This window comes from Pteropus vampyrus, unplaced genomic scaffold, assembly GCF_000151845.1.
Source record: "Pteropus vampyrus isolate Shadow unplaced genomic scaffold, Pvam_2.0 Scaffold303, whole genome shotgun sequence".
NCBI lineage: Eukaryota > Metazoa > Chordata > Mammalia > Chiroptera > Pteropodidae > Pteropus > Pteropus vampyrus.
The window spans coordinates 1,767,232-1,780,392 of record NW_011889084.1 but is presented as its reverse complement, the minus strand read 5'-3'; the positions used below and the strand labels follow the sequence as shown (position 1 = coordinate 1,780,392).

The 13,161-nt window shown below is 59.4% G+C and overlaps 1 protein-coding gene across 1 annotated transcript; it reads right to left on the bottom strand.

The window, feature by feature from the left end:
* Positions 1-566: 566 nt before the first annotated feature.
* Positions 567-9,850, bottom strand: BAIAP3 (BAI1 associated protein 3). The gene is made up of 33 exons (XM_011376827.2): positions 9,595-9,850; positions 9,321-9,408; positions 9,094-9,174; positions 8,672-8,779; positions 8,218-8,277; positions 8,009-8,075; positions 7,712-7,907; positions 7,311-7,355; positions 7,108-7,185; positions 6,887-6,989; positions 6,476-6,583; positions 6,296-6,391; positions 6,070-6,173; positions 5,779-5,899; positions 5,191-5,315; positions 5,022-5,112; positions 4,816-4,872; positions 4,631-4,728; positions 4,473-4,524; positions 4,220-4,350; positions 3,830-3,953; positions 3,607-3,750; positions 3,420-3,512; positions 3,135-3,326; positions 2,981-3,049; positions 2,810-2,889; positions 2,634-2,742; positions 2,202-2,273; positions 1,947-2,027; positions 1,738-1,858; positions 1,534-1,657; positions 1,252-1,457; positions 567-1,177 (listed from the first exon to the last, which is right to left on the bottom strand). The coding sequence occupies exons 1-33, from the start codon at positions 9,723-9,725 to the stop codon at positions 1,074-1,076; spliced, it is 3,459 nt and encodes a 1,152-aa protein (XP_011375129.1). The 5' UTR covers positions 9,726-9,850; the 3' UTR covers positions 567-1,073.
* Between the last annotated feature and the right edge of the window lie 3,311 nt (positions 9,851-13,161).

The following is a 13,161-nucleotide window of genomic DNA, read 5'->3' as shown; positions in this document are numbered from 1 at the left end:
CCAGTGTTAGCCTGTTTCTTTGTATTTGGCCTGGGGGCTGGAGGGACTCTCACCCTCTAGTGAGGCAGACCCTGCCTCGAAGGGTCGGTGCTGTAGGGGTGGCGGGCTGTGGAGTAGGTCTTGTTGGGATATGTGTGTGTGGCATGAAAGAAGCCAGACAGGCGACTGATCAGCATGAAACCCTTTACACTAACCCACCAGCCTCAGAAGTGACCCAGGGGACCCTGTCCTGGGCCAGGACTGGAGACCTATGCAGTTCTTAGCAAACCTCTCCACTACACAGCCTCTGGGTGTAGGGTTCTAGAGCCCAGAGAGGGTGAGAATACTGTAGCTGCTTACTTTCTCCCTCGACTTGGGGCCCTGGGAGCTGCTTCTCTCCAAGCTTGGGTTGTTCAGACTCAAACCCTCGCCTTCCTGCCTCTCAGCCTAGTGAACTACCGCCCCCCACCCCACCCCACCCCAAGAGAGACAAAGACAGAGATTCCTCTAAAATAGCTCTGCTGCGACACTGGGCAGTGGGGATCGACCACTCTTTGCTGCGGGGAGGGTGCTGTCTGGTTTATTGCAGGATATTGAGCAGCATCCCTGACCTTTGTCCACTGGTACCAGTAGCACCCTCTTCAGCCCCTAGTTATAACCAAAAATGTCCCCAGATGCAGCTTAATGTCCCCAGATGTGGTCTAATGTCCCCTGGGGAACAAAGTCACCCACTGAGAATCCTGTTCCTACCAGCCTGCCCTAGGGCTGTGGAACCTGAGGAAGCAGGTGGGCAAGCTCACCTGGCAACCAGGCTTGCTCCGTTCTGCGTCCAGGAAGGCAGCTGCTAGCCAGGCTCTGCTGAATTGGCCACCTAGATCCAGGGTTCGGGGTGGGGCTTGCTGGGTGTAAGGAGTTCACAGCACACACCACATGGACACACCAAGGCAGATGAGAGTCAGGGCGTCCAGCCACAGCACGCACACCACGTAGCAGGGAGGGGGCACCGCAAGCCCTGGCTGCACAAAGCTGACCACAGTGAGACGACAACACCACAGGGACTTGGGGAAGGCCTGGGGCTGGCAGCTGCAGGAGGTTCAGGGGTCCATCTCCATGCACTTCTCCAGCTCCCTCAGTCTCTTGACAAACTCCTGCGCTTCCCTGTTGGTGCGGCCCTCCAGCATCCTCAGTGTGGACTTCACTGTGGGCAGGGGGGTGGGGACAGCATAAGGCCCTGCCAACCCTTGAACCTACCGCCCCTGGACCTCCACTCACCCTGGGCTCGGGGCCTGCGCAGGTGCAGGGTGACGGGCTGCTCTGCCTTAGTGCTCCCTCCCATCTGGGACCGCAAAATGCCACCAATGTTGCCCAGGCTGAGGGCCGCCTCCCCTGCGAAGTCGTTGGTGGACAACCAGTCGTGGTCCATGACTGTGAACAGCACACAGGCGCCACGGCGGCGGCATGCCTCTGCTGGCACGGAGCTACAAGCAGACGGCAGTCACCTGGAGCCCTGCTCCCTGCTCAGGCAGGCAGAGGGTGGGTGGGGATGACACTCACAAGTAGAAGAGCTCATCATACACAGGATGCAGTGTCCTGCTCTTGACCTGGGTCCTCTGGCTTCGGACCAGTGGAAAGAAGTGTGGTGGGCCCAGCTCCACGATCACAAAGGGGTCACTCAGGCCTGGCAGGGGCAGGGCCATGAGCAGACTCCACTGCCCTCCCACCGGCCAGCCTCTGCCCTGCCATACCTCTGTTTCTCACCGTTAGCATCCAGGGGGAGCAGGTCAGCAGCGTGCAGCACCTCCACCGCCAGCCGCTGCTCAGCTACCTCGTAGTGGCAGCGGATGCTCAGGCGCCCAAACCGGTTCTGTTCCAGAGACCTCTACAAAAAGGCCCATGGGCTGGTAAGCCCAGCTCAGGGGCTCTGAGGCTCTGGAGCAAAGCCCCATGCCCACACCTGGGCCACATACTTGCTTGAGTTTGTCCAGGTAATACTGCTCGATGCACTCACGGGTGGAGCACTTGTGTAGGCGCAGTTCCTCTTCCAGCTTCTGCAGGAAGAGGAGGGAAATAGGTGGGCACCTGGTGAGACTGGCCACTGAGTGCAACTCCTCGCAGCTGCAGGCCCCTGAAGGCACAGGGGCTACTGCAAGGCAGTGGCTGAACTCAGGTCTGCAGCATCCATGCCATCCCCTTCCGTCAGAGGCCCTGGGGCTAGGCCTCACCTTGTAGCTTCCATCCTTCAGGTTCTCCAGGGGCAGACCCTTGCCCTCTGCATGGAAAAAAGTGACCAGGGCCTAAGGCAGGGCAAGAAGGGAGAAGTATCAGAGCATGGCATGTGCTAGGGACAGTAGGCTGAGACAGGTGGAACTTCGAGCAACACCAGGCTTTGGAGAGCCCAGGGAAGAGCACACTGGAGGTGCATCAGAAGCCTCCAGGAAGCTTGGGATAATGCCAGGGCCTGAGGCCAGACAGCTATCTTAACAGGTAGCCAGCTCTGACACAGGTGGGCTGGTAGGGAAGAAATGCTGCCCTTGTGGGTTTCCAGAGGAGAAATCCAGGCTGGGCAGTCCAGGCATCCTGGCAGCAGGGCCAAGGAGAGAGGCAGCACCTTTCCCCCTGGAGCTTGGCAGGGGTCCTCCTCCACTGGGCCCTACCTCCAGAGTAAAGTGGAAGCGGCTGTAGAAGTCAGCAGAGACGTCAACGTTGGTACCCAGTGCCTGCAGAATGGTCTGCAGGAGCAGCTCCCAAAGGGCCTCAAGCACCCTGCAGGGACACTCGGCATCTGTGACTGGACCCCGGCCAACCCTGCTCCACCTGCCCCATGCCATACCTGCTCAGGTTCTCCTTCACCAGCAAGGTGTTCAGCACAGTCAGCTTCTCGTCCAGGTACTTCATGAGCGGGGCCACAGCCTGTGGGCAGGGTTCTCAGGGCCAGAATGCACCTGGGCCCCACCACACACACTCCCCACCCGGCTGAGTCCTCAAACGGTCAGGCACTCACCTCATCATTCTGGATGGAGTCAGGCGACAGGCTGATGTGCTGCACATACTTTCTGATGTCACCCACCATCTGAGGGAGAGCAGTGTTCAGCACTGAATGGAGTAGGGTGTACAGGGCTGGGCAGTCAATTCCTCACCCCGCCCTCCCTGCCCACCTTGGAGGTCAGGTGTGCTGTCACGGTGCGGGCCTCCCGCTGTAGGTCTTCATCCAGGGCCTGTGTGCAGCTGAGCAGGGGGCGCGGGAGCCCCACCTCGAGCCCTGCATCCCCCTCCGACCACGCCAGGCCTCGCAGTGCCTGGCCAACGACCCTGCGCAGGAGCTCCACATTGTTGAGGACCACGCAGAGCTGGAGAGATGTGCCAGATGGGAGTGATCAGTGCTCCTGTGTTGGCCCCACCTGGCCTCCTGCCCCCATCCACCTGCCTGCCAGCCCACTCACCGGCTCACTCACTGTCTCGCCCGTGGCCCTGGGCTGAGTGTGCACCTTCTTCCGCAAGAGCTCAGTGTAGAAAAGGGCAGCCTCGCACAGATCCTGGTGGGACATGGAAGCTTGGGAACTCTGGGCCACATCCCCTGGCCCTGCTGCCCCTCCAGATGCCAACCTCTTCTTGGGCCATGGTCCCTACCTGGCTGAGCTGGGTGCCTAGCCCCTGGGCCTGGGCAGAGTCTGGCCATGCCAGGAAAGCCCATAGCTCTTGGATGTGGCTGAAGCAGAGACTTGCAGTGGCTGCGGAGCTGCTGTGCTTGGAAGAGGCATCCAAGGGCTCCAGCTGGGAAAGCAGGTGGAGGCCTGTGTTTTGGGGGGCCTTGGATGAATCCCAGTACCCTTGGGCCTGGGTGCTTACTCACCGTGTCCACATCCACAGCTCCCTGAAGCCTCCACTTGGCTTGGTCCCTCAGTACCTGCAGCCAAAGCTTCACAGCAGGCAGGAATGGGGCATGGATGCCAGCCAGGGCCAGGGTGTGGCTATCCCTGTGGCAAGAAGCCATCAGAGCACACCCAACTCAGACACCCTGAGCCAGCATGGTTCAGGGTCCCCAGGCAAAAGGGCACCCAGGAAAGCCTCCTGTGTGGGGCCTTTGGGCTCCTGTTCAAGAGCCCTCTTAGAGGCTTGAAAACATGTGGCGGAGGGGGCCAGGTGGGGGTAGAGGGAGAGGTGGAGGAAAGGGGCAGAGGGGATAGAGACAGGTTGGGGAAAGGGACAGGTGGGGAGGGAGCAGGTGGGGCTGTACACCCACCGGCCCGGGATGCTGCTCCAGAAGCGCTGGATGTCTGCCAGGGTTAGGTAGAGCTCGAAGAGTCGTGAGGCCACCTCAAGGGTCATTTTGGGGCTCAGCTCCTCTGTCAGCGCCCACACCTCCTCAGCCACCTGTCCAGAAGGGTAGAGTCAGGCTGCCAGCAACAAAGAAACCTAGGCTCCTTCCCAGCCAGGAGAGCCGTCCCCACCACATTCCCCCCACCCCCACCCGCACCCCGCATCCCCGGCCTCACCAGACGCTCCAGCTGCCGGAAAGTGAGAGTGAAGAAGTCAATCTTGATGATGCTGCAAAGGACACATCTCAGACATCTGTTCACCCCCATTCCCTGGCCCTAGTGGCAGCACTTGAGGGGCTGGGTATGGGGGCAGCAAGAAGAGCCCTGGGTCCCACCTGTGGAAGAGGCTGGCATAGATGCCATAGCAGGACTGCAGATCTTCATAGACGGTGTCGACCAGCTCCACCAGCCCGGCAAGGCGCTTCAACCCTGACTACAAGGAAGCACTGTTCACACTGACCTTTTGGCCTGCACCTAACCCACTCCCACCCCCCATGGCCATGCCCTCTCTGAGCTGCACCTGCTCTCGAGGACTCTTGGCGTTCAGGAGCCTGTCATACCATTCTCGGTTACCTCTCTGCAAGAGAAGCGACCAAGGCAGTGCAGTGTGGTGGGTGGGAGGGAAGAAGGGCAATGGCGGGTGGAAGGTGTGTGCTACAGCAAGTTCAGGGCTAGTGGGTGGGGCAGGGGCTGGGACATTAGCCCAGACCAGGCTATGTGACACACCTTCAGGGCAGCAGCGATGTCCATGTTTAGCTCAGTCTCGAAAGGGCAGATCTGCAAAGAAGGCTGGAAGAGCTGCAGCTTGTCCAGACACCTAGGTGAGGAGCCACAGCTGACTGGGGGTTGCCCCACCCAGGCCCCTAACCCACCAGGTGCCAGTAGCTACACCCACTTCAGCAGCAGCTCCAGGCGGTGTACGGCTGTGCTATTGGTGGCAGGAAAGTAGTCCCGGAGCTGGCGCAGCAGCCGCAGCGCGAACTCAGAGAAGGCAGAGAAGCTGTCAGCCAGACTCTCCTCCTGGGGACACAGGGCCCTTCAGAGCTGACCCCTCAGGCCCTCCCCATAGTGGGGCCAGCGGTCAGCAAAGCTCTGCCCCAAGGAGCAGCCTCCAACCCCATGTGCCTTCTCCTGCTGGCCTCTCCATCCTCAGCCTCCATAGTTCCCCCTGGCAGCATAAACGCCTCAAGGCATTTGCACCACCCTGTGCTCCCTCTGCTCTGTCTCTGTAGTACCCACTTCCTCTGTTGCTCACCGTTGAAATGCACAGCCTCCTTCCATCACATCCCTATCTCGGTATTACATACTGCTTGCTTTCTCCCATATCATGCAGTCCGGCTGTTTGTTTTCATCCCCCTACCGCACCTGCGGGCCATGTACTCCACGAGGACAGGACTCTGCCCCTCACTGCCTGCCCTAGCCCGAGCAGGCCCACAGCACACCTTCCCGGAACAGCATTTTCAGGGCACCAGGCCGAGCTTACCTGCTCCTGGGGCAGGGAGGCCGCCTCTTCCCAGTGCGCCTCCATGTCCTCCAGCAACCCCAGCAGGTAGCCGTAGTCCAGGGTGCAGGTCTGATGATGTCGGCTGCTGACTTGCCAGTGCCTGTGGGGGTCCGGCCCAGAGCCAGGGCAGCAGCGTTGGGCCGGTCCCGGACCTAGCTGTATCCTCCAAAGAACCCCAAGCGCCCCGCCCACTCATGGCTCTGCCCCTTCATTGCCCCGCCCACTTACACTCACGGTCCCACCCCCTCATCGCACGCCCCGCCCACTCACAGCACCGCCAGCTGCAGCTCTGAAAGATTGCTCTGCGCACCATGCAGGCAGAGCACGGTCGCCGCTGGCCCGCTGAGCTCGCCCCGCCAGCTGCTCGAGTTAGGCTGGAGGAAGGGCTGGGCGTGGGTGGAGGTGGAAGACCCCCAGCCCCTTCCGCTCACAGTCCCCACAGCTCGCCCTCCTCAGGCCATGGCGGGCCACCCCGGGGTCCCAAGGGTGCCGCTACCTCCTGGGCTCGGTGTTCGAACTGCAGCAGACGGCTGAGCAGCAGTAGGTAGGACAGGAAGCCTGACCGCCCACGCTGGCTCATGCCTGTGTCCCTCTGGAACGCAGAATCCGCCCGTCACCAGTCCTGCTCTGGCTGGGGTGCAGGACGGGGATCCCCATGTTCCCCACCGCTCCCCACCTGCGTGGTGATCAGCTTGAGGGCCAACTGGCAGTCTCCCTGCACGCGGGAGGCGCTGGAGCGTGGTTCCAGCTTGAACCAGCGGTCCTCGCCAGCCACTGGCACTTCCTGCGCAAAGAGTTCAGACTGGCTGTTCCTCCAGCTGCTCCCTCCCTCTCACACAGATACTGTGGGACTAGGGAGAGAACAAAGGCTTCCACCTCCCACTGAACACGGGCGACTATCACAGAGTGAGTGCTCAAGCGTGCCTGGACACCAGAGGACCCAGAAGGCTGTCTCTCCCATTTCCCCACCAGCATGATCCCCCCACCTCCAGCCCAGAACGGATGGGAAATGCTTGGAGGGTGACATAGCCACAGGCAGCGTCCCAGGCTGGCGAAGCACCCGAGTGAAGCCCTTGCAACCACTCACCCAGACAGGTATGTTGAGGCACCCCAAGAAGTCATCCGTGTGGTCTTCCGTGGGCCCAGCAGTTCCATTTGCACGGGCTGACTTGACAATCTGTTTGAAATACCTAGGCACAGCAGGGTGGGCATCACACCTGTGGTCCCTGGGGAGCTACCACCTGCTGGCCCCTGTGGGTAAGCTACAAGTACAGCGTCTGGGGGGCACCAGGGTCCCACCTGCTGTACCTGCTCATTCCCTTTAGGCCAATGACTTCATTTAGCTTCCTGCATGCTTCCATCAGGGATACCTCATCGTCATGGTCCCTGGGGCAGAGTGAGGGAGAGGACCTGGCTTGTCTGGAACCCAGCCCAGCCCTGATTGCCCCACCCTACTCCCCACAGACCAGAGGCACCCATACTCCCTGCCTGCAGAGTATAGGGGCCTATACCAGATGTCCAGGTGCAGCAGGTCTGTGCTGACATCTTCAATCTCACTACAAGAACAGAGAGAGATACCCATGAGGGTCCATGGTGATCTTCTGCCCAAGGTTGGGGCTAGGACAAATTCAGGAGCTACAGGGAGGGGTCCATGACAGGTTGCCTGGGTTCGAATCATGACTGTGTGGCTATGGGAACATGATGCCCTTCTCTGAGCTTGTTTCCTCCTTTGGAAAGTGGGCTTGTGACCAGACTCCTTCAATTCTCTGGGGCAAGCACTGAGACCACATACAGCTATGAGCTGTCACCCTCTGGTCACAGGTACCCAAATGTATTGCTAAGACTGGCTTTGGCACCACAGGAAGTCTCTTGCCCTACCACCTTTGCCACCCAGCTGGGCAAGGGGCCTTACAAGAGGAAGTGCTCCTTCCAGACAGGGTTCAGGGTGCTGCTCTTGACCTCGGTGACCTGGATGCACTTGGCTGGCAGTGGGCTGCCACGCTTGGCACCCTTTCGGAAGCTGAAGCGCTGCTCCTTGTGCGGGCCTGGCTCCTGTGGGTTGCCCGAGCCCGGCAGGATGCCCAGCATGCAATACGGGTCACTGAAGCCTGGAACATGGCAGGTGCCTCAGCCCCCAACCCCAAGCCATCCTCTCCTCCATGATTACCAGGTCTGGGCACAACTAAGGTCCCGGCCAGTCCTCACTCACCATTGGGGTCTTTGGCCAGCAGGTTCTTGGCACGCATGACAGATACTTTCAGGGCATATGTGGGGGCCTGTGGGCAAAGGGGTGATGAGGGGCCTCTAGGGGCTCAGTGCGGACATGAAAGGGCCCTGCCCTATGCCCCCACCACACCCAAGTTCCTACACATGGGCACTGTGGCTGGTCAGCTTTGCCCAGGTAGGCAGCAGCCTTACCTTGGCCTTCTTCACACGCTCAATGGCCTCTGTGTGCTCCTCCGGGCTGGTGCCAAACACCTGCAGAGGGAGGACAGGTGTGAGGGTCTAAGTGCCCCCCAAAGTGGGGCTGACCATCATCCTGGGGACCTCAAGCATGGCTCCAGCTAGGGATGCTTGACTATAAATGTCACAGGTGGTGGGGAACACACATAAGTGAGGAGGAAAGATGGGTCTGCCCACCCATCAGTTTGTTATTCTTTATGCTCTGCGCATGTGGGTGTGTGTCTGTCTGTCCATCCTTCTGGGTGTGCCTGTTAGCCTGTATGTGTGCCTGCCTGTGCACACACTTATGTGTTGTGTACATGGGGTGAATCTGTGTGTGTTGTTCAGGTGATGGTGACATCGGCAGGTGGGGGGGCAGGTTAGGGGTAGTCCTTCCTAGAGCAGGGTAGGCAGGTCTAAGGGGGCTCACCTGTTGAAGGTAGCGCAGTAGGGCCTCCTGGTCATCCACCTGGTTGGGGCCCATGGTCCCTGCACGGTAAAGGACGGTGTACAAGGCTTCCTCATAGAGCATCTCTACCTGTGGGTGGGGTGAGGAACACACCCTGAATCCCCTGCCAGCACTCTTTCTCCCCTCAGGCTCCTTGGGCCCACCCCCTATATGCCCAACCCCCAGCCCTCAACAGCTCTTCCCATTGGCAGAGCTGACTCCCTGCCTCAGTGCCTTTGCACCTGCCCAGCCCTCCACCAAGGACCCCTACTTACCCCTCACCTCTGCTCCTTACTTGCTTACATTGGGAGGCCTGGTCCACCACCCCCTCCCATCTTTACTGGGCTTAGCACACAGTAGGTGCTCTCAGCCCGACCCTGGGGCCAGACCTGCATCCCTCTTACCTCCTCCTGGGTCAGGGCTCTCAGGCCACGGTTTGGGTCCATGGGCTCGGCGGGAGCTGGTGAGCTGCTGCGCAAGAGGACCTGTGAGTGGGGCACTAGGGTTAGGGTTTCCAAAGGTGGGGATCCTGCAGCTGGCTTGGGGGGGTTCCAGGGAGGGAATGAGTCAGGGGGTAGAGGCCATACTTGGAGGTGGCAGGTGGGACGCAGCACCCAAGCCCTGTCCTCACCTCAGGGCATGGCAGGCCCCGTCTGCCTTCCCCCTTCTTCAGGATGAGGCGAATTTGGGCAAAGAACTCCACACCATCCCCAGGTTTCCTGCAAAAGAAGGCCAGGCTCAAGGTCAGCAGAACCTCCCTGAAGCTCAGGGCTCACAGCATGTGCCACCCCACCCAGGACCAGCTGATAGCCCACACTACTGAAGGCACATCTTGGGGCAGAGCAAGAGGTCCACAGCCTTGGGTTCAGACCCTCCCAGGCTCCCCCGGGCTGTGGGGCACCCACCAGGCCCCTGTGGCAGGCTCCTGCAAGTCAGTGCTGGCGCTCCCCGGTTCCTCCTCAGTCTTCCGGCGGAAAGAGGGGCAGGCCTGCACCTGCCTGAGCACGCTGCTCTTTATCTCCAGCAAGCTGGACATGGTGAGTGACCTGCGGACAGAAAACACAGCCCTGGCTCATCTATTCATTCAGCAGCATTGCCATACAGTCGCATCAAGCAATTATTGAATTAACCAAATCCAACAAAAGCTGTGTTCCTGGGAACAATCTGGTTGGACCACCAGGGGGCAGGAGGAGGGGGCACCTTTCGGGGAATGGTGGCTGGTGGAGAGCCCTGGCACCATCATGGCCATGGAGGCAGGGAGTTGGGAAGGAAGAGGCCCTGTGGCCCACCCTCCCTCCCCCGCCCTGCAAGTTGCTTAAGCCTTCATGTCCCCATCTGCAAAATGGGAGACTCCTGCATGATGGCTTTGGAAATGGGACAAGGCTGTAAGAAGTGGTGGTAGTGCCCAGTAAAGTCTGTGCTTTTACCCCTGCATGGCCAGGATGCATGGGAGGGGCCTCTGGGGGTCTTTACCCATCAAGCGCAGTGGGGCCAGTGCCTCATCCTCATCCCTCAAAGCAGAGCTTGCTCTTCTCAATCAGTGGAAATGAGAACACGGAGCAAGCCCTGCTCTGTCTGGAAGGTGCTGAGTATGGGGCCACAACCCCCTCTCCCTGTCCTGCTCCCAGTGCCCCATGTTGCCATAGCAACCAAAGCATCATACTTTGGAGCAGCTCAGATGTCACAGTTAGGGCAGGGAAAGGCGCTCTGCCAAGGGAGTAATGGAGCCTGGGCCTGGCAACCACCTGCCCGAGTCCCCTGAATCCAGTTCAGTCTTGGTCATTCTGCTCTGTGGGACCAGAACATGTGTAGGGGACAAGGCTCAGACTGAGCTAGTCTGCAGCCCTGGGAAGGGCTGGAGTCAGTGACTCCAGCAACAGGCACCTCTGAGTAATGGCGATACCTTCTATCCAGGTGGCAGGGTCCAGGCTTCCCCTCAGAAACCTTGCTGCTCCTACAGATTCCTGGCACTAGACTCCCCTTGTCAAGCTAGACTGTGGCAGGGGAGAAGATCCAGCTCTAGGTGACACCTGCATGCCTCCTCCAGGGGGGCTCAGTGTCCTCTGTAGACCCCAAGAAGAAGGGTAGGATGACAGCCTTCCCCTTCCACTGCACTGCCCGGCCAGGCACCCACCTCTACCCTGGTTGTGTACTAACCAGCCCTGTGCCTCCCCCAAACTCCAGGGTGCTCTTCTTGCTCTTCCTGAAAACTATCAGGGCAAAGTGCACACCCTCTGCCAGGCCACCTCTTCTTGCTCGGTGCACACCCCTTGGCTGCTTGCCCAGGCTTGCTGGCCTCTGGTGCACAGGACACACCATGTTCCCCTCAGCACAACATGGGGCCTCTGCACTGGCTGCCCAGGTCCGCCTTCCCAGCTGATGTGAACTCCTCTACTTACTGAGGGAGCCTCCAGGCCAGGTATATCAGCTTAAGCAGGGAGCTGCTGTCATTTTCACTTGAGGAAATAGGAAATGAAGACTCAGCCAGATTAAGCTACTAGCCTGGATGTCACAGGCAGTTAGTGGTGGGAGAGCCAGATGAGACCACTTCTGCCCTGCATCCCAGGCCAGTCCTGGGGCCAGGCTGCTGCTCAGAAACCACATCCACATTAACATCTGCTGTCTGTTCTTTAGAATCTTAAGTTCTGTTGGGAGAGCTGGGGCCAGGGCAACTGGTGGGACCTAAATTGACTTTGCTCCCAGCTGTGTCTGCTCATCTGTCTCCTGGTGCCCCAGGGCTGCTGTCCTGGGTCTATACCCTCTACTAGCTCAGGCCACCATGTCCAGACAGGAGGAACAAGCAGTTTGTCCCCTTACAGAGGTACCAGAAATGAGGCCACACCTATCAGTGCCTGCTCCTGGGAGCCTACCTCCAAAGATAGGGGCTCAGCAAGCTTCAGCACACGCTTCCAGAAGCTGTTGCCCCTATAGCCAACCAAGCTCCTCCGGGGGCCAGCGTCACAGGCCCCCCCCCTTCACTCTCTAGCTGAGTGGAAGGGGCTGCTCCCCCCGCAACCCCCCAAAGCCAAGGAAGCAGCTGCTGCTTGAGCTGTTGCCAGGGCAACCGCCAACTGCAACTGCATGTGACAGGGGCTACAGGGGCTCACGGTCCCAGAGACAAACATGACGCAGGAGGCCAGTGGCCTGAGCTGCAGGGATGGGGTTTCTGTGAGAATTAAATGTTCAAGGTGGCGGAGGGACAGCGTTCTACCTGCATTTTTCACTCGACATCTTACCAGATAATGCTCAGACCAGCCCTGGAGAGGATGCTGCTCTGCTCCTCTATGTGGATGAGGAAACAGGCCCCAGGGCGAGGAACCTGCCCAAGGCCACAGAGCCAGCAGGTGGCTTGGGCTGGAGTCCAGCTCCCCCTGGCTCCCGTGTCCAAGCACTAAGCTCTTGGCATGTCCTGCATCCTAGGGTCCAGGTGGGCTAGTCTCCCCCTCTGCTGACTAGTACCTCTACGCTCCCTCCTTCAACCTGTTACTAGGATGGGGGCAACAGTGGCTTTTGGGCACAGGTATCTGGGAGAGATGGCTCATCCTGGGTGCCCAGAAGCTCTTCAGGTTACTCTGGGAAGCCTGGGGATTTGATGACCTCACTGCACCCAATAGCCTTGACTCTGAGAGCCAGCCAGCACCTCACCCAGAGCTATCATCAACAGTGGGCATGTGGCTATCCCCCTAGGAAGCACTCACTGGCTGCCAGGGCCCCTCAGCCTGAATGGGGCAGGAGTAAGCCAAGTGGCTACAGGGGCCCTCCATCTGTGTGATGGGTCCTGATGGGACTCCTTCAGGAGCTGTTCCTGTCTTCTACTCTCCTGGTCCTGGATGGCAGCACAAAAGACTCCTAGCTGCCACCAGGACCAGAATCACAGCTCCCAGTGGTCCAACAAGCAAGCTGAGGTTGGCCATGCCAGCACTGGGGCCAAGCCCCAGGTCGAATGGGAAATGACAATTCTGCAAAGTGGGTGTCACTGTCCCAGTTCACGGCCCAGGGTAGGGGGTCCCCTGATGCTGCCCTGGTTGTGTGGGGGGAGTGGGAGTGTATCAGCATGTCTGACCCCACATGCTAGCTCTCCATGCCACCTATCTGGCCCCCACCAACCCCTTCACTCTTCCTCAGAATTTCCAGCTCCCATCTCTCCATGGCCCTGCAGACTCCCCAGACAATGCTCCCCTGCACCCAGTGAGTGGCAGTGCCTATTACAAATGCTGCTCCCTGGGGTCTCATCCCAACCTAATTCCCGAGGAGAGGACTGAGAATATGCATTGTAACCAGCTCTGTAGGTGGACTTAGAATGCGGGGAAGCCTGAGACCAGCTAGGAAGCACTAGCTAAATGCTTCTAAAATGAACCCATGAAAAATGATTTTATCCCAGTAAGTTCATTCTTCCTCCCAGACCCCCTCTTACCTGTCTTTACTCACCTGTCTTCACGCAACTCTCCTCTCTCCCACTTCTCTTACTGACG

Coding starts and splice junctions, on each gene's coding strand:
- BAIAP3 (XM_011376827.2), bottom strand. CDS start 9,725: ATGTCCAGCTTGCTGGAGATAAAGAGCAGCGTGCTCAGGCAGGTGCAG. Junction 5,900..6,069: donor GAGCTGCAGCTGGCGGTGCT/GTGAGTGGGCGG, acceptor GGACCCCCACAG/GCACTGGCAAGTCAGCAGCC. Junction 3,751..3,829: donor GAGCTGTGGATGTGGACACG/GTGAGTAAGCAC, acceptor CTGCTTTCCCAG/CTGGAGCCCTTGGATGCCTC.